General features: G+C 42.4%; 1 protein-coding gene across 2 annotated transcripts; it reads left to right on the top strand.

Moving 5' to 3' along the window:
- The first annotated feature begins 17,256 nt into the window (after positions 1-17,256).
- Positions 17,257-22,527, top strand: tmem9 (transmembrane protein 9). Of its 2 annotated transcripts, none has more exons than XM_079558736.1 (6): positions 17,257-17,376; positions 17,506-17,640; positions 19,902-19,993; positions 20,062-20,170; positions 20,247-20,378; positions 22,056-22,526. In XM_079558736.1, exons 2-6 carry the CDS (start codon positions 17,548-17,550, stop codon positions 22,194-22,196), a joined length of 567 nt encoding a protein of 188 aa, XP_079414862.1. In that variant the 5' UTR covers positions 17,257-17,376; positions 17,506-17,547; the 3' UTR covers positions 22,197-22,526. The 2 variants fall into 2 exon arrangements, with proteins under 2 accessions (XP_079414862.1, XP_079414863.1); XM_079558737.1 differs by having other exon boundaries at positions 17,264-17,351; positions 22,056-22,527.
- Positions 22,528-23,744: the final 1,217 nt, after the last annotated feature.

The raw sequence follows: 23,744 nt of genomic DNA on the forward strand, positions 1-23,744 counted from the left end.
GTTTCACTTGATCGCTTGTTTACCTTAATAAATCCTTTGCGTAGTCCCTCTGGGGGTAATACAAGTGTTGATGAGATGATTGGGGCGTCTTTCATCTTCACCTGGTGTCTCTGGCCAGAAAACCACAATTGCAACATTCCTGCCTCCGGGTCAGAGCCACCAATACACACTAATGGAATCAAGAAAAAAATGCTAGCAGGCTAGTGGGCAAAGCTAACTGCGAGCTAGCACCACTTGAACAGTATTTACAGCCAAGTTTGAGTGAAAAAAATTATCTCCATTGTGTAATTGGATGTACAATTGTGTCCATTGTGTAATTTAGTTGTGGCAGAATAATATTTACTGGGACAATTAATGAGAAAAAAAAAATTAAACACGTAGCAGAACTTGCCCCTACAGGCCACAAGTCATTGCATGTTGCGTAATTTTTTACTCATTAATTGTCCGTGAGAGTAAAATACTACACTGACAGAAAAGACAAAGGGAGAGAGAGATATTGTACATTGTGCCACAACTAAATTACACAATGGAGATAATTTTTTCCGCACACACTTGGCTGTAAATACTGCCAAAGAGGCGCTAGCCCGCAGCTAGCTTTGCCCGTTAGCCTGTTAGCTTCTTCTTTGGTTCCATTAGTGTGTATTGCGCCTCCGACCCGGAGGCTGGCAAGTTGCAAGCATGGCTTTCTAGCCAGAGACACCAGGGGGAGATGAAAAACCCATCCAATCATCTCATTAACACTTGTATTACCCCCAGAGGGACTACGAAAAAATTGTTTATTAAGGTAAACGCGTTACTTAGTTCTGCTTTAAGCATCACTTTGCAATAACTCCCTAATTAGTTCTTTTAAAGCATTAACAAACCCTTTCTTGTTATTTGTAATAATTTACTTGTACGCACCATGAATACAGTATGTTTAGACTGTTTAGACCATAACCATTGGTGACATGTGCCTCAACTTAGGTCTTAAAGGGACTATAAGGAGTTTAAAAATCTTAAAATTATGTATTTTCCTCCCCCTACATGTTCCAACAATGTCCTAATGTGTAGAATGAGCCCAGACCTGTTCACCACAACTGCCTCTAAAACCTGCACTGTCACTCAAAACGGTGTTAATTCGGGTCCGAATTGCCGTCATGCACAGGCTTAATATAGAAGGTGTAGTTACATGTATGACCTGAGGTGGCAGTAGTGAGCATAAAATGGCTAACTTGCATCTAGCCCCTTTAAGGCTTAAAAAGACATCTATTGAGGTATTTATGGTGGGTGATATAGGCTTACTGGTGAACAGTATATGTTGGAAGCTTGAAAAATGGAGTGGTACATTATGTCCACGGCCCATTTTTACGAACGTCAAATCACACATTCTAGTTGACACTGTGTCCTTACTAATGTAGGCTTTTAATCGCGTGTTAGTCAGTAATGCCCTCTTATTGTGTGAGTTAAAAATGCAATATAAGAGCTTATATTATATTCCCTTCTGAAAGTTTATTGTGATGGTTGTGATGGTGATGTCTTCAAAACTGCTGCTCTTTTGGGGGTGTCCTGAGTTCGCTAAGGTCAATATCAAGGACAGAAACACTGGCTTTTATGGCATGGATTATGGCATTTGGTGTGAAGCTGGTCGTGAAGTGAAGAGCTCGCCACCTTAACATGCAGGAGACCGTTAATGCTGGTTCCAATAAAAGGTTCTAGTTGAATGTACTTGAGCGACTGTTGATTATAGATTGCCTATTATTTGTCGTAATGCCTGAATGTCAAAATCACATTGTAACGGGTGGTACCTCAGGGTGTCGCTGTTTCCCTTCGGCCGGTGACAGCTTAAATAGGAAGTGGCCTGGTTGTAGCGATGTGCTAGTTTCCGTGGGCGACCAGGAAGATTGCTGGGCTCACGCTGTGCTCACCCACGCCAGGTGTGAGGGCTGAAGTTGTTTGGTGAGTGATTTTTAGAATGTATAGGTTGTGTGATGTATGGTAGCAACAACGCTTGATTTTAATTGTTTATTTTAATGGCAGAATCGATCAAAGCCGATTGATGACCAGCGGCGTGGGGGTTGTTGAGCAGACTGTGTGTGGGGCGTTCACGACGCACAGGTAGCTTTTAGATATTTTAGATATGCTTAAGATTAAAGGTGTTTAAAGTAAGTTTGGTGTGTTTTATAATGAAATATTTTTGTCTGTTTTTACAGTGTTGCTACCTGCTGTCCTTGTGGTTTTTTTGTTTCCAGTTAGTCCGTCCCGCTGTAGCCCATGCTGGGGAGTTCGGTCTGTAAGGGCGGACTAACTAGGTTTTTTTTCAATACTTTGTTTGTTTCGTTTTTTTGTTTTGTTTTGTTTCGGGTCACTTCCCCAAAAAAACCTGCATACGTCAGAGTCAGACTAGAGTTGATCCAATCGCATGGTGTGTTCACATTGCAGTGTTTTGCTGTTAGCTTGCGGTGCCTTTTCAATATTGCATGTTCAGTTTCAATGTCGCATGTTGTTGGGTTTGCGGGGTTTGCCCGCCTTGTGTTATTAGTTAATTTGGATCATATCGGCGCTCTGTTGTGCAGCGGGTAAAACGGGCTGTGGTCCCGCTATTAACCCTACAAGAATAAATAACGTAAACCTTTCTTCTGACTCTGTTCGTTCATATTTCGGCATAGTAACATTTGGCGTTGTTGACAACTTTGGGAAGTGACCATTTAAGTTTTTTTTATTAAGTTCAGCAGGGGCAGTGGGAGAAGACTACGCGCTGGGGACTGGTTTGGCTTGGAAAGTTTTGCAGCCATGACTGACGCAGAGAAGCAAGCCATGTCACAGCGCATTGAAGAACTGGAAAATCAGCTTGCAGCACTAAGAGCTGCCAGCCCGAACTCTGAAATGCCCTCTTCTTCTGCGGGAGCTACAGGTGGGGTACCTGGTCAGCAGGCACAGGCCCCCATCATATATGTGCAGCAGGACAGGAAGTTGCCACGATTTTCAGGGAAGGTGGACAATAATGACTCATGGACTCTGGACGAGTGGATTGAACAGATGAGACAGTTTGCACAAATAAGAGGAACAACGGAAAAGGAGCGAGCGCAAATAATCTATGACCATCTAGAGGGCACTGCGCGTACAGAGATAAAGTTTTTGCCTACATCTCAAAAGGAATGTATGGAATCCATTTTTAAGGTTTTGAAAGAGGTCTATGGTTGTATGCACTCTCATATTGTTTTACAGCGCAGGTTTTACAACCGTAGACAAATAGAGGGTGAGTCATTGATAGATTTTTCTCATTCTCTGATGGACTTAATGGATTCAATCACTAAGACTGATGCTCAAGCTGCTTCTATAGCTGCTTCTAAAGATTTGCGTGACCAATTTTGTGATGGGGTTCGGGACCAAGCATTAAAAACACGACTGAGAGACCTGGTTAATGCAAATCCTAACTGGACAATTCGTGAGGCCAGAGCTGAAGCTACAAGGTGGATGGCTCAATGTGGTGGCCAGCAGAAACATAAAAGTAATGATTACAACTTGGCTTCGAATGAAACAGTTGCTTCTTGTGAAAGTGTTTCAGGCTCCTCGCAACACAGCGAATTAATGTCTCTGTTAAAAGCACAACAGTCTCAGTTGGATTTGGTCATTAAAGCACTGGCCCCCCAAAGTTTGCCTCCAGCTAGACCCCGCTATATTAGGCCCCGACGAACAACTGATGGGAAGCCTATTTGTTTTAGGTGCGATCAAGCTGGTCACATTGCACGAAACTGTTCGGCTAATGTTGGTAAAGAACCCCAGCAAGCTGCTCAAAATCAGCCAAATCCAATGGGAAACTAGAGCCCGCCAGTGTGCAGAGCCAAACTCTGGTGGGGGGACTCCAAGGCTCCCAAAGTAATGCAGTTCACGTTGATTCTGATGTAAGTCACCTTATTGGCGAATGCTTTGAAGCAGAGGTAGACTTTGCTGGGGTCAGTGTCCCTTGTTTGTTAGACAGTGGCTCCATGGTTACTACGGTAACTGAGAGTTACTTTAATAGCAACTTTTCTCATCTGTCTGAAAACGGGTTGAGGGATTGTGGTTGGCTGGGGCTCAGCCAATGGTCTAAAAATCCCTTATTTGGGTTACATCGAGCTAGATGTACATATCCTGGGTGTGTGTCTCCCTCGTCGGGGTGTGCTAATCGTGAAGGACCCCTCTGATAATCACATGAAGCAGAAAAAGGCAGCTGTACCAGGAGTACTCGGTATGAATGTGTTTAACCCTCTGTACTCCGAACTACTGAAGCTGTATGGCCCTGACCTCTGGGATGCGCCGGTGATCCTGTCTGCTCCACCTGGCCTGAGGAGAGTTTTGCGGTATTGCCAAGTGATGGAGGCCATGGCTAGCTCTCCCGACCCCCATCTAGTGAGAGTGCAGGGTAAGACACCACTTTGTATTCCAGCTGGCAGCCTTAAATATGTCCCTGTTACTTGCCCACATGTGCCCTTAAACCAGTCCATAGATCTGATGGTTGAACCCTTGGGTCCAGAACACACGGGTCTGCCTGAAGGATTGTTGGTTTCACCTTCCTTAGTAAAGGCAGAAAGAGGTAAAGCATTTGTGCCAGTTACTAATGTGGGTACATCAGATGTTTGGTTAACTCCACGCAGAGTAATTGCAACAGTTCAGGCGGCAGATGTTGTATTGGGGGAGCAGTCACAGATTCAGGTGTCTATAGATTCACACACATGTACTGCTTTTATTACAAGTCAGGAGATGACCTCAAATGAAATTGAGTTGAACTTACCAAAGTTTGAAAACCTTGAGGAGATGGAGGGGCAACAAGCAAGGGCTCTGTTAACAAAATATAATAATGTTTTTGCAACAAGTGATCTAGATGTGGGCTGTACCAAATTGTTAACTCATGAGATTCCACTACTAGACGAAACTCCAGTGCGGCAGCCTTACAGACGGATTCCTCCTTCACAGTACGAATTGGCTCGTAACCACATACAACAGTTGTTGCAAAGTCAAGTAATTAGAGAAAGTTGCAGTCCATATTCCTCTCCTATAGTTTTGGTGTTGAAAAAAGATGGTACATTGCGAATGTGTGTTGACTACCGGCTGTTAAATGCAAAGACAAGAAAAGATGCTTTCCCTCTTCCAAGAATAGAGGAGTCTTTGGATGCTTTGGCTGGAGCCCAATGGTTCTCAACACTAGATTTGGCCAGTGGCTATAGTCAGGTGGAAATGGCAGAAAAGGACAAGCCAAAAACAGCATTTTGTACACCGTTTGGCTTATTTGAATTTAATCGCATGCCTTTCGGTTTATGTAATGCGCCCGGAACTTTTCAGCGGCTTATGGAGCGTCTGTTTGGTGACTGTCGCCATCAGTCTGTACTATTGTATTTGGATGACGTGATTGTTTTTTCCACCTCTGTCCAACAACATCTGGAGCGATTAGAGCAGGTTTTCTCTCGCTTAGCAGATCAGGGATTAAAGGTTAAGCTCTCCAAGTGCAATTTTTTTCAGAAACGTGTGAGATACTTGGGTCATGTTGTGTCCGCTGAGGGTGTTTCCACAGATCCTGACAAAGTGGCCGTGGTGCAAGACTGGAAACAGCCTAGCAACTTGGCGGAGTTAAGGTCATTCCTGGGCTTTGCCTCATATTACAGACGGTTTATTGCAGGCTTTTCAAACATGGCCGGCCCCTTAAATCGCATGGTGGCAAAGCTTCTCCCCCCTGGAAGAAAAGGAAAAACACCAAGGAAGCCTTTAGCTGAGTTCTGGGACTCTGAATGTGAACAAAGTTTCCTTAAGCTCAAAACTGCTTTAATAACAACTCCTGTTCTGGCCTATGCAGATTTCCAGAAGCCCTTTGTCTTGGAGGTAGACGCAAGCCATGGGGGCCTGGGAGCTGTATTGTCGCAAGAGCATGGGGGTAAGTTGAGACCCATTGCCTTCGCGAGCCGTAGTTTAAAACCTACTGAACGAAATATGAGCAACTACAGCTCTATGAAGCTTGAGCTGGTAGCACTCAAGTGGGCAGTAACTGAGAAGTTTAGAGAGTATTTACTCGGAAATAAATGTACAGTGTTCACAGACAACAATCCCTTGAGTCATTTGGCCACTGCAAAATTAGGTGCCACTGAACAGAGGTGGGCATCTGAGCTTGCATCGTTTGATTTGACAATCAAGTATCGTCCTGGTTCCCAAAATGCAAATGCTGATGCTCTGTCCCGCCTCCATTTACCAGCTGGGGAGTCTTGGATGGAGGAAGAAGTTTTGGTTGAACAGGCAGAAATAGGTGTGTTACCTGGCCTTACCCCATCTGATCTCTATACACTGCAGTCCCAGGATCCCACTATTGGAAGTTTTCAAAAATATTGGGAGGAGGGGAGGATGCCCAATGCCAAAGAGAGACAGGAGCTCAGCAGGGGTTCCAGAGAGCTAGTTCGACAATGGGGGCGTCTCAGGAGGAGAGAGTCTGTCATGTACCGTTGTGCCCACAGTCCGGATGGGGAGGTTCAGCAGCTGGTGTTGCCTCAGTGTTTACAGGAGCGTGTCCTGCGCTCCCTCCACGATGAACATGGTCATCAGGGGGTAGAACGTACTGTACAGCTAGTTCGCTCCAGGTATTATTGGCCAAACATGTATAACGACGTTGAGAAGTGGTGCAGAAACTGTGAAAGGTGTGTGCTCTCAAAAGCGTTACAACCTAAGGTTAAAACCTATATGGGCGCGGTCAAAGCATCCCGGCCTCATGAAATTTTGGCCATAGATTTTACAATGTTGGAGCTTTCTACAGATGGGAAAGAAAATGTTTTGGTTATGACTGATGTGTTTTCCAAATATACTCAGGCAGTGGCTACAAAAGATCAGCGTGCAAGCACAGTTGCAGAAGTCCTTGTCAAGCATTGGTTTCAGTTATTTGGTCCCCCATGCCGTATCCATTCTGACCAAGGGCGTAATTTTGAAAGCAGTCTGGTTCAACAACTTTGTAAAATCTACAATATTGACAAAAGTCGTACTACACCTTACCACCCTCAGGGAAACGGACAATGTGAGAGATTTAACCGTACTTTGCATGACTTGTTGAGGGCCCTTCCACCGGAACAAAAGCGTAGGTGGCCCAGGCATTTATCTCAGGTGACTTATGCTTATAACACTACTGTGCATCAGTCGACGGGCAGGACCCCCTATTTTTTAATGTTTGGACGGGAGCCGAGATTGCCTGTAGATGTTTTGTTTGGAGTAGAGGAGCCAGAGCCAGATGTGACCGTGGAAGAGTGGGTGGCAGAACATCAAGGGTCGTTGAATGTTGCGTATGAAACCGTACAGAAGAGACTTGAGAGTAAGAGAGAACAAAGAGAAATGAGGGAACATGACCAGGGCATGGCTGCTGATTTTGAGGAGGGAGATTTGGTGTACACAAGGAACCATTCTGTTAGAGGGAGGAATAAAATTCAAGATTTTTGGGACCCTGTCCTCTATCATGTAGTTCACCCGCCTCCCCCAAAAGGGGTGGTCTATTCAGTTGCTCCAGTGGGTCAGGAGGGCCCCCTCCGTCAACTCCATAGAACAGAGTTGAGAGGTGTCCCTGAGAATAGGACTGAGGATGTTGTCGCTAACCCTCCTACTGTAGATGATGCAATCACTGACACAATGTTGAATGACTGTACAGGTGGCCAGTCTGAATCAGAGATTGCACCAGGGTTAGATGGTGATAATGTGAGTAATGATGTTGAAATGTTTGTTGATGTCCAGCATCTTCCAGGTCAAGATCCCACTAAGGAAACTAGCACCCCCTTAGTCTCTGAGCCTCGGCGATCAGCTAGGAAAACAGCAGGACAACATTCAAATCCTCATAGGCTGCCACAATCTATACAAGTTACTAAACCAGCAACATAAAAGTTGCAGTGATTATGTGTTTTCCCCCTTTTTATACATCGTCGGGTCGACGATGCTCCTTGTTGGGGAGGGATGTAACGGGTGGTACCTCAGGGTGTCGCTGTTTCCCTTCGGCCGGTGACAGCTTAAATAGGAAGTGGCCTGGTTGTAGCAATGTGCTAGTTTCCGTGGGCGACCAGGAAGATTGCTGGGCTCACGCTGTGCTCACCCACGCCAGGTGTGAGGGCTGAAGTTGTTTGGTGAGTGATTTTTAGAATGTATAGGTTGTGTGATGTATGGTAGCAACAACGCTTGATTTTAATTGTTTATTTTAATGGCAGAATCGATCAAAGCCGATTGATGACCAGCGGCGTGGGGGTTGTTGAGCAGACTGTGTGTGGGGCGTTCACGACGCACAGGTAGCTTTTAGATATTTTAGATATGCTTAAGATTAAAGGTGTTTAAAGTAAGTTTGGTGTGTTTTATAATGAAATATTTTTGTCTGTTTTTACAGTGTTGCTACCTGCTGTCCTTGTGGTTTTTTTGTTTCCAGTTAGTCCGTCCCGCTGTAGCCCATGCTGGGGAGTTCGGTCTGTAAGGGCGGACTAACTAGGTTTTTTTTCAATACTTTGTTTGTTTCGTTTTTTTGTTTTGTTTTGTTTCGGGTCACTTCCCCAAAAAAACCTGCATACGTCAGAGTCAGACTAGAGTTGATCCAATCGCATGGTGTGTTCACATTGCAGTGTTTTGCTGTTCGCTTGCGGTGCCTTTTCAATATTGCATGTTCAGTTTCAATGTCGCATGTTGTTGGGTTTGCGGGGTTTGCCCGCCTTGTGTTATTAGTTAATTTGGATCATATCGGCGCTCTGTTGTGCAGCGGGTAAAACGGGCTGTGGTCCCGCTATTAACCCTACAAGAATAAATAACGTAAACCTTTCTTCTGACTCTGTTCGTTCATATTTCGGCATAGTAACAACATGTTAAGGAAGGCAGAGAAGGGGAAATGTATACCTGTTCCATAATTGCTACGTCGCTCAGAATGTCTGCACTTTCCGCTTCCACCGACCCCTCGTCGCCCTTAACTGCTGCAGCCTCAAATAGTTGAAAGTATGTTGACTGTGCCTGCCAAGCTTTGTTAAACCAACTGCCTTTCCACAATCAACGTCCACACGGCCCTTCCTTCTCCCTCCTCTATCCTGCAGCTATTTATCTACCTTTCAATTCATGTCACCTTTCATCGCAGCAGTTTTGTTCAGCTGTCTTCTCACATGGGCCCTGAGTTCTGTTGAAAGATTCATGCGGTTTCCTGCCAGCTCATAGTGTTTTCGAGGACACCATGATGCTTTTGGATAGACCCATTGAACGCCTCTGTGTCTTCTTCAGTAACATTACATAATGGATATTGGTTCAACTAGAAGTCACTACAGTTATAACACCTTTACTCTTTTAGTTTTGCACGAACAACGACATAAGTCATAACACCCATGTTGCTTAGAGACACCTTTCTAACTTCTTTAGTCTTTAGAGCTTTTGCCAAGTGTTTCCCAATCAGGGGTACGGTGGACCATTATTCTTTGTAGTGAATTTTCCGACAGCAATAAAAATAAAAAAAACACCATGAGAACTTTTATATTAAACATAGGTAAAATCAATAAGTAGGTCTGCAAAATGTAACAAAAAATCGATTGATTATTACATTTTTGGGGTGTTTTTTTCTTTTTCTTTTACTTTTTTTTTTGTTGCAAATAGTTCTAAAAAATGACTGAAAAATATGAAATCGAGACATTTTTCAGAAACAATGCGTTATGCGTTTTGGTCATGTATGCAAAAAATGTGTAAATATTTGATAATTGATAACAATAATCGGGAAATATTTTGTTCAGCCCTATAAAAATGTAACCAAGTGCAAGTTGAATAATAGATTGAAGAACAGAATGAATGTAGCGCACACATAGTTTCCCAGGTCTGCTTTTGTCGGAGGAGAATAGTGATCAGGCAGAGAGGAGGAGGCATCCCGTCCTCTCCGTGTGTGTCCATCAAGTGTCAGGGCCGCTGCAGCTTTCATGTTCTGTCTGACTGAGTCTCCTGCTCCAGCGCGCTCTGCTTCCTGCTGCTGGAAGGGTGTCCCTCTGAGGCTTCCGTTTGGGCCCGGACTGCGCTCACCTCTCTGACACACACACACACACACACCTCTCTGTGCGTGGCCTCAGCTGCTTGATGGACAGCTGTCTGCTACCGTCACATCACAGAGCGCACAATGTACACTTACTGAGGTTTAGTGTCACCTTTGTTTTTCACACCTCCTCTATTTGGACACTTCACCTCAAACTGTCTCTCTCTACTTTTGAAACACCATAACATAAGCTGACAGCAGTCCAAGCACACGGGGTCATGAGTCAGTCCGCCCGCTGCCCCCTGGTTTTTGTCCCAAGCAGGGATAATTGGTGGATCTTGCCAAAGTAGATTATAGATATATTTTTGTTATTATAGAGCCTGAGAGACATAGACTTAAAGGCTATTCCCTGATATTATCTTATAGTATTAGCGTTTGGTCATTAATTCATATACCGTATTTTCCGAACTCTAAGTTGCACATTTTTTTATAATTTGGGCTCAGGGTGCGACTTTTACTCAGGTGCGACTTATGTATCAAAATATATAATCCCCAATTTTAGTTATTTTCACACTGACAGACGTTAGAGGCCACTCAAGGCTTGTGTACCAGTATCTGCTACTCCTGTACCACTGAAGATTTAAAACACGGTAATCAGGCAGCAGAAAGAAACTTGTGGGGGACGGGCGAAAAGCGGAGGTTACTCTCTGCAATGAAGAAAACAAAAAAAGCTAATCGCAGGCTAAAAGCTAGATGGCCGCATCGAGTTTGCAAATGGGAACAACAACGTGCTGCCTGGAGAGGCTTGTCAACGGAACAGTTACGCCTCCAGGCCAAGTAGTTGCCAAGGCTGGTGCGACTTATACTTCGGAGCGGCTTATATATATTTTTTTCTTCTTCATTATGCATTTTTGGGCTAGTGTGACATATACACCGGTGTGACTTATAGTTTGGAAAATACGGTACTTAGAGAAGACAAAGAAACAGAAGCTGTGTTTTGGATTTGGGCGAGGCAAGTTGTAAAGCACCCCGTTATAAACTACGGTACTTGTTCAAGTGTTTCAAAGAGCGTGAGGCAGGTGTGTTCAAGTAAATAATATTACACTTAAAAATCACATAAATCAATAAAACTTAGAACATTTTGAGACTATTTTACAGACAATACATTCAGTTGTCATATGCCCATCTAAAAATAACCGTTTTCAGCCAGTGTTATTGTGTGTTTATTGGGTCAGGACATGTCATTGATTGAATACACATATGACTCATGTACGACAGATAAGGGGTTATTCCATACATTTAATAATTAGAGATAGCCGGTGTTCCATTCAGCCCCACTCATTGTAAAGGTCCCGAGTGGCTGCTCAATCTCCTCCTACGAAGCCTGTTCCTTAATTCAAAAGACGTTCCTCGCCCATTGGCTAATTCCCATTCAAACACATCCCGGCCTATTCACCGTATTACGCCCCGTCCTCTTTTGCGGATCGGCACTTCCTTTGTGTTGACACTTCCGGTCGAGCGCAGAGACCGTTTGTTAAGTGGAGAACGAGGGGAAAAGTTCACCACTAAAATCTGATGCTTAGTGGATTGATTTGTGTAAAATGTCCAATGTTCACTTGCACCAACAAGTCGACACTGCACTGTTTCTTTGTGTCCATGTACAACTGATTCTCTCTCGACTTCTCCAGTCCCATGTAAACTAATACACCCACGCACATGTCCGGAATAAGGTGAATAGTGTATGTTTTTAGTGGTAGGGAAACAGACACAGGGAGAACATGCAAACTCCATAGAGAAAGTCCTGGTATGGGAACTAACCTAGAACTCTCATGCTGTTAGGCAAGAGCACTAACCTCTGACGACTTAGATCATTTGTTCAGAGTTGGAGGCACAAAAAAGGAAACTGAATTATTTTGTGAGCGTATCCGGCTTGTGGTCTCAGGCTATATAGAGTTCAACTGTTCTCCGGCCACCAACAGCAAAACAGTCACATTCATCTTCTTTGGATACAGTTATGACCCACTGTGTGTCGTATCTGTGTTCGGAGACAATGAATCCAGGAGGAACTCTGGATCCAGGCATTAAATACTGCAGTTTACTTGCAAAATGCCCCCCCCCCCCCCCCTGCTAATTAATCATCTCAATGTTTTTAACCATATTTTTTTGCTTACATTGAGTATTCTAACTTGCTGCATCTCAAGTGTGGCTAATTGTTGATATTAATATGGCATGGAGTGTGAGTGCAAGTGGTGTGTGTTTGATTACCATGGGAAGAGAAAAGTCAGTCGCCGGGGCCCAAAACAAGCCAGCGCCTGATGAAGACAAATGTGCAAACACGTGTTGGCAGAATTGCTTTTTGGTTGAGCGTGATCGGCTACGCTCAGGAGGGCGGAACCACCGCTGGTGATTTATAGTTTTGTGTTGTCCCTCGACCACCACCACTGTCTGCCTCCCACTCCTGTAATTACCACGTGTCTCTATTAGAATAGTCCTGCTGCCCACAAATGCATCACTGCGGGACGGGGCAGGAGAGGAGAAGGCGTTATATAGGTTCCCAGGGATGGCTTTGTTATTCTAGCCCTGTCCTCCACAAAAGATACAGAGGAGGAGGAAGCGGTCGAGGAGCTAAAAGACGCAGCCGATGATGTGATAAAGGTCAAAAAGAAGCACGTTGAAAGGTTGAGGGGTGAGACTGCAGGATAAGGACACAAAAGATCTCTCTGCCATAGTGTAGGTTGTATGGCTTCATTGTGATATTAAAGCGCACACTGAGCCAGGCCGTCTGCCCTGCAAATCTAATGCAAATACAAAAACAGTATCAACTCAGGCATATTGCAGAAACTAAACTTTTGCTCTGGTCACAACCTCACCGCAGCTCGTAGTGGGCAATCGGCCTGCTGTTTCCACATTCATGAAAATGAATGCTTGGAATAATGTGATTCAGTCGATACTTCCAAGCGCCTTGACAAATAAGAGAACGTCTTGAGTGCTTGTTAGAAGGTAGACTGCACCCTTTCATTATAGATACTGCTATTCCACATACAAGCTGTGAGCTCCTGTCAATGACACCTCACCTGTTAGTCTGCATGTGTTATACACAACACGTGCAGGCACATTGCATTACACCAGTGTAAATATATGAAATATATTAATTAATCATATTATTTTAGTTTTCATATATTTCGAGGTTTGCTTTAAATTTTAGAAGCAGATATTTGTAATAAAATGTTGTGATAATAGGATTTTTTAAAGGATGTTGGTTGTTGTTTGCAATCCAGTGACAGTAAAGCTCATCTCTCGCTCTTTGAAAGCTGTGAATTGAGCTTATGAGAAATCCCTGTGAAGAATGGGGAACTAGAAATGCTTAAGGGAAGTTACAAATGAGTATCTAACAGTTTGCTTCACACTCTCCCCATTTCCCCATCCCCACATCCACAACAACAACAAAAAAGAGGATTTATTCAGTTAAATCTATGTTGCGTTTAGTCTGGATCCAAAAATGTTATTCATAATGCATAGCTCTCGTGGAGTTTTTAGCAAATGTATGTGACTTGATCTTGGGATGTTGAATCTTTATAGTTTTGGTGGTTTTTGCCTGAAAAGTAAAACATTTCAGATTAATCAAGAGCTTGGATCTGGTTTCGTTTGCTCCTTCTGTTCATTTTTGTTTTCTTTTATTCATCTGTACATCATTATTATTCTTTTTTGTGTTGTTTTTTAGTTAAAATTGCGCTGACAACAATTTATGAAATGTAGTAACCATTGTTTTAGGCTTTAAAAAGTCTACTGTTGTTGGTTTTATAATACAGTTTATGTCTTCAGTGCTGGATCTGAATCAATAATGAGGTCAGTCATTGAAATCTGCTCTGTGGTGTTGTAATTGGCCTATGTGTAAAGCACAGCCATGAATCAGAAGACAGAATAATAATTGGCTTAAGGTGACACAGTCAATTCAATAAGATTAACCATCATGCATTATGTGCTAAGTATTTATTTGGAGTATTGCTGATAGATTAATAACTGCATTTTGTTTGGCCTGTAACAATGTATTAAATATCCATGCCATACGTTTCTAGTAAACTCTTTATTTGAGGCTTTTCAGCTGAATTAGAGACAAGCTGAAAAGGTCATGTGAATGATTGGGGTTACAGAGGAAGAAGTACATCCATGGGCACGTCAAAGCTCATTAGAAAAATAACTATGGTCTCAATTGATCCTAGTGACCAGCGGCTCAAGTGGTTCAGGTTGAATTTGTGGGCCATTGATTTCTATGGCTTATTAAAGGTGTGAGTATCTTACTACACAGAGGAAAGTGCAACGCTGGATTACCAGGAAATAGAGGTATTGATCGGGTCAGGTGTACATTTCTCGCAGAGGGCTGGATTTTACATGCGATGAGCAGTGACGAAGATGTATGAAAATATTGTGATGAGAACACACTGTCCAATTTTTCAGTGAAGTTTCAACTTGCAACAAAACAGAACAAATTGTAATATCCTTTTTGTCACACAGTAATTGCTATAAGTTTCAGTGTATATATGATTTCTTACTTATCCATACTTGTTAAGTTACTTTTTATGGTAATTGTTAAGCCAATGGTTAATTTTGATGACTGCAATGCGGTAGTTTGTCCACTTGAGGGCAATGTTTTTGATTCTGATAGGGCTAAGCGCTGGTAGAGTCGCGCTCATGTTCAGAAAAATAATACAATTGGTTGACTACGTCTCTTCTGGACCAATTTGTATTATTTGTTGCAACAACACGTATGGAACATTATTTTACATTATGACATACATATGCTGAAAAAAGTGTTTGTGACATTTTTTTCCTGAAGTTTGAAATTATGTTTTTCAATGCTTTTAATAATTGCGGATAGAAAAAGGGGGATTTCAATGGATGTCTATGAGCTTTGGGCTCACAACACTAGCTGGCTGTACCAATCAGACCATAAATAACTCTTTTTAAATGTGTGTCGCTTTAGAGCCATAAACTAGAGTGACTTTGTGACTGAAAGTCAGCAATTAAAGGAAAGGGCCACCGTTTTTACATACTGAGATATGTTCTTACCTGAGCTTAGACGAGTTGATGCGTAATTGTCTGGTATTTGTGCATGACCAAAGATGTTGTTAGCATTTAGCCTCTTCCAGCATATTCCTATAGCTCCAAACTGGGGTGAAGTTAGAAGCAACCAAGCTCTTCCCTATTTAAATACGGTTACAATAGTGAATAGTTACACAAAATTAAACATGTCGATTTTCTAAGCGGATAAAAATAGGGTACTGTAAGGCGTAATAATAGGAGCACTTCGACTTTGCTGCCCCTTTTTATCCGCTTAGAAAATCGACATGTTTAATTTATACTATACTTGGATTGTGTAATTACTCATGTAACCGTATTTAAATAGGGAAAACGTGGAAGAGCATGGTAGCTTGTCTTTGGTCTATTTGCATGACTGAGCACACGCACAAATACCAGACAGCTACGCATCAACTTGTCTAAGCTGAGGTAAGATATTACATATCACAGTATGTAAAAAAGCTCAGTTACCCGGGAGGAGCTCGGAGTAGAGTCACTGCTCCTTCACGTCGAAAGGAGCCAGCTGAGGTGGCTGGGGCATCTGTTCCGGATACCTCCTGGTCGCCTCCCGCAGGAGGTGTTCCAGGCATGTCCTATTGGAAAGAGGCCTCGTGGAAGGCCCAGGACACGCTGGTGGGACTATGTCTCTGGGCTGGCCTGGTGTCGCCTCGGGGTCCCCCCAGAACAGCTGGAGGACGTGTGTGTGGATCGGGAAGTCTGGGCATCTCTGCTGAGACTGCTGCCCCCGCGACCCGGCCCCGGATAAAGCGGAAGAAAATGGATGGATGGATGGATGGATGGATGGATGGATGGATGGATGGATGGATGGATGGATGGATGGATGGATGGATGGATGGAGTATGTAAAAACGGTGGCCTATTCCTTTGAAGAGTGAAAAGAAAAACATTTATTTTTATGTACATGATTCCCATTTTTTTGGTCTGTTAAAGGACCCGTTGGGCATTGAAGTGAAATCTCTAAAGCATGATGATATATGGATGTATTAATCTGTTTTTGAGTTGTGAAACAGGCTCCAAGTCAGCTGATCTCCTGTTGGAGGGCAAAATTCACCCTTTGGGGCCATCGCCATGACAACTCAAAGTGTTATGAAATAAACAAAGATGTGGTGACAAGTCTAGAACAAGGCTCTGACCACAAGCCTATGTGCACAAGCAACACCTTGACCACAGGCGCATCTAAGAAGAACAAAAAGCCAACCACACGAGAATGGAGAGCGGCTAACCTTCTAAAACACGGGGCGTGCTGATGTATCTGAAACCATACGAGACTGGAGAAAGGCTAGCTTCGAGTTTGTGCACAGGATGTTCTGAAATATATGAAATAACAGATGTGTTGACGTATGTAAAATGACGTATGAGTTATTTGATGTTACTGTATAAATGTAAACCTCACCCAGTGTTAGACGGACCATCGGGTCAACTTCTTGGTTGATCGTTTGCATAGCACTTGGCTTGGTGCACTCGAACTGTAAACGTTCAACTGCCTTTCCTATTGAATCTGATCTTAAATCTCCCTTTGTGATCAGACTGCCTAGATAGATTGGCCTTCGAGGACGGTGTATAGTCAAGCTAGATGAACGCAGGGGGTAAGAGCGCACTCGCCCCGGCTGGAGGCTAGCGTTGCTCTCTCCTGTTTTCACACCCAGACTCTCTCCGTCCACTTGCTGATCGGTCACTCGTAGGCATTTTCCTTTCTGTATCATCACTATCTTTCATTAAATCCACAAGAAATCTTCATTGAGTGAGTTGAATCTTTTATTGCATTTGATTGTACACAATTGTGAAGGGTAAATTACTGCAGGCACTGGATGAGTGGTACGACTCGGGGGTTAAAAGGTTTGAGTGTATTGGATTGCTTCACAGTATCACTAGGTCAATGTAACTAGGAGTACACTTCAAATTAGGAGGAAGAAAACAGAGGAAGGAAGATTTAACAGTGTCAAGGAATCCCCAAAGATGGTGTTTACAATGGGATATATATCAAATTGGATGTTGAATTAAATTATTTTAGATCACTGATAACACCTGGAAAACTTTGACATGAAGAGATAAAATGATAGAGGTTATTCAATCTGTCATCGAGAAAAACTAATGGCTACATAATAAATGTCACTCCACAACCAGGAAAAATATCAGGTACAAGGCCTTTAACTGCTCTTAGCTTTAGGTCCACGAAGCTACCACTAGAGGGCAGTGTTTCTTCATATACCAGTCTGAGCGTGCGTCACTGTCACAACACGGAAGCGGCGAGCTGCAGACTTCTGTTGGGCTGAAATCACTCATGTAACCTGAATGCTGCGACATTCCAGGTACACGATCATCAACTTAAATCGAGTATTTACAACTGCTTTATTCTCTGTTAGGCCTACATGTCGAAGATTTATCTCATTTGTTGTATTTGTTTTATCGCACAAACCTCGCGGTGGCTCTGTGTAACTGTTTATCTGTCTTCTGCATTCACAGTAGGCCTTCACTTTTGATGACTTCTCGCCACATCTCTTGAAAATGCTGCCTGTCATCGGAAGACCTTTATCTGCGGGGATATGTCTGATCGTGATCCTGAGTCTCTTAGATAAAGTGGCTGTTGCACAAGCTAAGGTAGGCTCACGTAAACCTCCTGCGTCCTGCACATTGGTAAATGGTCTCAACTTATATAGCGCTTTTCCACCGGTAAAGCACTGAAAGCGCTTTACAGCAAGGATCCACTCACCCATTCATACTCTCATTCATACACCAATGTACGCAGACACTGGGGGCAATGTGGGTGAAGTGTCTTGCCCAAGGACACAACAACAATGTGCACTTTCAGGAGGTGGGATTCGAACCCCCGATGATCGGAACCCCCTTCCGATCATGAGACGACCCGCTCTACCATCTGTGCCACTGTCGCCCACATTATTTTAATAGAAGAAGAAGATGTTTATTTATATAGCGCCTTTCACAGACATGGTCACAAAGCGCTTTACATGAGACAGTTGTACATTCACTCCATACTCGGTGGTGGTAAGCTACATTTGTAGCTTCAGTTTCCCCTGGGGGAGACTGTCAGAAGCGCTTTCGCGACTATACACGTCTGCGCCAACGGACCCTCTGACCACCACCATGCATTCACTCACACACATCATTCATCCTGGCCCCATTGTGCATGTTTTTAGTGGTAGGGGAAACCGGAGTACCCGGAGGAAACCTACGCAGACACGGGGAGAACATGCAAACTCCACACAGAAAGGCTCCGTGCAGGTGGGAATCGAACCCGGTGTAACGTCGAGATGCACTTCTTTGTCAAGCTGCACTGACCGTATCAACGCGCATGTGCACATGTCTTAGTCTCTCATTAAAAACGAGTTATTAACAGCTGGTAAACTTTGTCTTGCATAATATTACGTAATTAAAGAGCAGACGACTCTTTCCTCAGCAACTTTTATTACATTTAAACGGTCATGCTTTCTGATTATTGACAAAACTTGTACTTTTTTTGTTTTTAGAGCCAATATCTTCAACAGACAGATATTTAAAGGCAAATTGTTTTAGCAGCTACGTCATTTACTAATTACATGTAGAATAGACTGCCTAATTTGACAGTAAAATTTATGAAATCATGTTATTTGCTGAAAAAGCGGAACTCGATGGCTGAATGTAAAATGACTCGATAGTTCTGCACTTGCGCAGGAACGAGAAGTAGTGCAACTCGACAAGCCGTCTGTTTCGATTGTACACCTGTAACCGCTGCGCTACCGTGATAGAGTAATAATAGAGTTCAGGAAATTCCACAGTTACCATGGAGATCCGCCATCTTTGTCAAATGTCAATGTCAATTTTATTTATAAAACACATTTAAAAACACCCATAGTCGACCAAAGTGCTGTACAAGTACAGTAACAATGTGTACAATAAACACAATAAAACTTAAACACAGGTTTTTACTTTGGTTTTAAACTCCTCTACAGTCTGAGCCGAGCGCACATGTAGAGGAAGGCTGTTCCAAAGTTTAGGGGCCGCCACTGAGAAGGCTCGGTCCCCTCTGGACAAACGCTTGGATTTAAGAACAGACAAAAGGAGCTGGTCTGCAGACCTCAGAGCTCTGGAAGGACAGTAGAGCTGCAGCAGTTCTGACAGATACTTAGGTGCCAGCGAATTTAGGCATTTAAAAACAATCAGCAGGATTTAAAAATTGATACAAAAGGGAACTGGTAGCCAATGTAAAGAGGACAGAATGGGAGTAATGTGCTCCCATTTTCTTGTGCCGGTCAGCAGGCGGGCTGCGGCATTTTGGACTCCCTGCAGGCGCTGGAGGGATTTCAGGTCCAGCCCTGTGTAAAGGGAGTTACAATAATCCAACCTTGAAGTGATGAAGGCGTGGATCGCTTTCTCTAAGTCTTTTTGTGGCAAGTAGGCCTTAATTTTCGCAAGAAGTCTCAGTTGGAAGTAGGTGGCTTTTACAACTAATCCAATGTGTTTTTCAAATTCTAAAAAAGTATCAAAAGTCACACCAAGATTTTTAACAGTGGGGCGGATAAAGGAAACAAGAGGCCCAATAACACTGTCGGTATTCAGGTTTGACATACAGCTATCTCTGTTTTGGTTTTGTTCTTTTGATCATGGCAGCTGTTAGCATACATTTCCATTGACTAACATTAGCTAAAAACAGTGTAAAATTGGAGAAAAAAAGCTGAGTTACTGCTGGTAAATACATCTAACTCTCTGTGGTGTCCAAGTGTTTTAACGTGAACAATAACTCCAGTATTTTAACTTTTAAAATCCCCATTAGTTTACAATTGCAGCTATAATGCTTAGCGATATGACATCACATTCCCGAACTCTATACCTGTAATACTCATCTGTTCTGCTTGGATTTCTAGAACTTCGAGGATGTTCGCTGCAAGTGCATTTGCCCTCCATACAGAAACATATCAGGCAATGTGTACAACAGAAATGTCACGCAAAAAGACTGGTAAGAAAGATTTGTTTTGCTACATGTAACAGAGGAAACGGATAAATATTGTTGCTATGATCTTTCAGTAACTGCCTGCATATAGTGGATCCTATGCCTGTTCCTGGACACGATGTGGAGGCATACTGTTTGTTGTGTGAGTGCAAATATGAGGAACGAAGCAGCAACACCATCAAGGTAAATGTTACAAGGAAGGCCAGTTATACTCATCGTTTCTGGTAATAACAATAACAACGTGATATTAATTTCACAGGTGACGATCATCATCTACCTCGGAATTCTGGGTTCATTGCTCCTCTACATGTTGTTCCTGCTGTTGGTGGATCCGCTCATTCGTAAAAAGGACCCTTACACGCAGCCGCTACACAATGAGGAGGACTCTGAGGTTCTGCCACTGTTTCTGATTTGTGTTTTGGGTTATTTGGGTTGTGTTGGATGTGCATTTTGGTCGCAGTCAAACCAAAATTACAATTCTAACGACAGGGCGATAGTGGCGCAGTTGGTAGAGCGGGTCATTTCATGATCAGAAGGTTCGAATCCCACACTGCAAAAAGTAATTAACTAGATTTGTAGTAATGTCTCAATTTGAGTCTCAATTACTGGCTGCAATAATCCAAATTTGAGTTGTTTTGACTAGTTAAGATGTAGAAGGGCATTTGATCTAGATTACTTCACTTCTGAGATGTTTCTGACTTGTTTCAATACATTTAGTCCCCATTTCAGGTCATTTTATTTGCCAACGGGGTAAGAATATTGGTCTTATCGCATTGGCAATTTTACTGTTTCATTTCAAGCAAGATTTACCTTTAGAACCAGTCTCAAATGTCCTCAAGCTAGCAATGTAAACTTTGTCAGATCAGGATAAAAGTCTAAATGAGTGAAAACCGCTCCAATCTAGATACATTTCCGCAATTGAAGTCATTTAAAGGGACTATACGGAGTTTAAAAATGTTAATACTAAGTATTTTCATCCCCCTACATGTTCCAGCCATGTCCTAACGTGTAGAATGAGCTCAGACCTGTTCACCACAACTGCCTCTTAAATCCTGCACTGTTACTCAAAAAGTTGTTAATTCGGTCCGCAGTGCCGTCATGCACGAGCTTAATATAGAAGCTGCAGTTACGCATGAGACCTGAGGTGGCAGTAGTGAGGATAAAATGACGAACTTGCATCTAGCCCCTTTAAGCCAATGCTTGACATTTACTTTTTGCAGTGCAGCTCCTAAATATGCATACTGTCGTTGTGTCCTTGGGCAAGACATTTCACCCCCCTTGCCTCCGTTGTCTGCGTACATTAGTGTATGAATGAGAGTGTGAATACGAGCGATCGCGATGTCGTCACATCCGTTGGCCGTGGTAGGCATTTTACATTTTCATATTTGATAAACATTTTATTAAAATCCTATGATCAGCAAAAACAATGTCCATGAGCAGGGCATTGCTTCTCTTGCGCTGTAACAGATCTATCATTTTATAAAACCGAGTTAGAGGCCTGTATGCATCAGCTGCCTACCAAACATCCGGCGAAAATTGCGGAAGTAAACAATAACAGCGATCGCTCGTATTGAAGTGCTTTGGACCTGATGAAAGTAGAAAAACACCAAGTTGAGACTATTTAGCAGCATTCGCCATCATCAAAAAAAAAATCTTTAACTGAAGAAAGTTTTATTTCCAAAGTGGGAGATGCTGTACAATATAGAAATAGGATTTTAATAATAGACATATACAGTTTAAAAACAGTGCATTATCACATTTACAACAATAGGCCATAAAGCTATATGTCAAAGGCCCACAAGTCTTAAGTTTGAGCAAAAAGTCTTGTTATGTATAAATACTGCTAACTTTGTGCATTAGACCTGTTCTGAAAGGATTGATTCTTATATTAGTCTTTTCTTCATAGTTAATGCTCCTTGACAAGTTTAAATGTGGACTAATCTAATTTGGTTTGCAATATTTGTCTGCAGAAACATAACACGACCTTTGTAGGGTGCAGTTCTAACCTTCTAACGTTTTTTTTTGCCACAAACACCGCTTCAACTCTAAACGTTTATGTTTTCTGAAGGAGATGCGTCCACGGGCTGACACCGCCCTGAATAGAGGAAACACCGTGCTGGAGAGAGTGGAGGGTGCGCAGCAGCGTTGGAAGAAGCAGGTCCAGGAGCAGCGCAAGACGGTTTTCGATCGCCACAAGATGCTCAGTTAGATCCAGCAGAGGCTTCAGACCAGGGTTAGAGTAGGTAACTTCAGCTCAGCGCTTTCTACTATCACCAGCTTCACACTGGCTGCATGACCTTTGACATTACCAACACCCATATACTTATGCACTTATTAGTATATACCAACTCCTGTAATGATGTCAAGCAGCTGTACATGCTTTAACATTTCTGCAACGGGCAATGCAATAGGTTTTTAATTGTGGTAGCAATGGTTGTGAACAGACATTTAAGCTTGTGAAAATATTATCTTAAATTTTGTGTTTTAATGTTTATGTTGCTTATGTTTAATAAGAAATGCAATAAGGTAACCTTAAGATAGTGGACCATGTGTACAAATAATCTTGACGAGACATTCAAAGCAAAATAATGTTTTAGAAAAGGAAAAAAGACCACAGCAAAGGTTTGGCACCTTGCATAATTAATACCTAGTAGTTCACCTTTGGCTACTGTCACAGTTTGTAAACTCTTTTTTTTTTTTTTTTTTCAAACTTATGGTTGAGGTATTTTTGTCCATTCTACTGTACAAAAGTCTCCCAGTTCTGATATATTTCTGGGCTGTCAGCTCTTTTGAGGTTCATCCACAGATTATCAATCATGTTCTGGTCAGGAGACTGTGAAGGCCAAGGCAAAACCTTCAGCTGCACCTCTTGAGGTCTTCCATCAGGAATTTTGAGGTATTTTGTATCATCCATTTGTAGAAGCTATCCTCTTTTTAACTTCAGCTTTTTTCAGAGATGGTGTTTCATTTTCTTCCAAAATGTGTTGGAATTTAATTGAACCCACCATGTTTAACAGTTGGACAGATGTTCTCTTAGGAAATTGAGCCTTTTTCCAAATGCACCTTTTCTCAATCCAGCCTTTAGCCTCATCAGTTCACATAGGACTTGTTTCCAAAATGTGTTTAAATATTATTTTTTTGCAAAATTAAAGCACTGACTTTTGATTTTTGTGGCGAGAATGCAGGATGGGTTTTCTTCCACTCTTTAGAGCCAACTCTTTAAAACAAAGAGTTTAAAAGATCCAATTTGTGGATTTCGTTTTAAATCTGTCTGAAGTGAAATGAAAAATGAGGAGCAAAATTTAAGTATTCAGGAGAGATGGACTGATCACTATCTCTGTTTGAATGGCTGTCTTTGCTGTGAATCTTTTTGTAAATTGTATTTATTTATTATAATTTAAAAAAAATAATGTTTATAATCTCTACATTTGCACTGGACTTTGCACTGATCTTGTCAATGACCATAAAGTAAAATAAACAGAAACATTTCAACTCCTGGGACTCTTTTTGCTAACAGTTGACATTACATAAAGCTATTGCCATGTTTTAATTAGAGTCAATTCATTAATAGTAATTTGGGGTTTCAAACAATATAGAGTTCTGTACAGGTGTGTCAATCTGTTGAATACATGTACAGTGGTAGCTTCCTGAGCACTTTATAAGACAAATGTTAGGTCATTTCTGCCACAGATCAAAGCAGCTGTCAGTTTTTGGGATGAAGCGTAATCATTTGCCTGTTGCTCTGTCCTGTCCCAGC

The sequence above is a fragment of the Gobius niger genome (genome assembly GCF_951799975.1).
Source record: "Gobius niger genome assembly, chromosome: 6".
Lineage (NCBI taxonomy): Eukaryota > Metazoa > Chordata > Actinopteri > Gobiiformes > Gobiidae > Gobius > Gobius niger.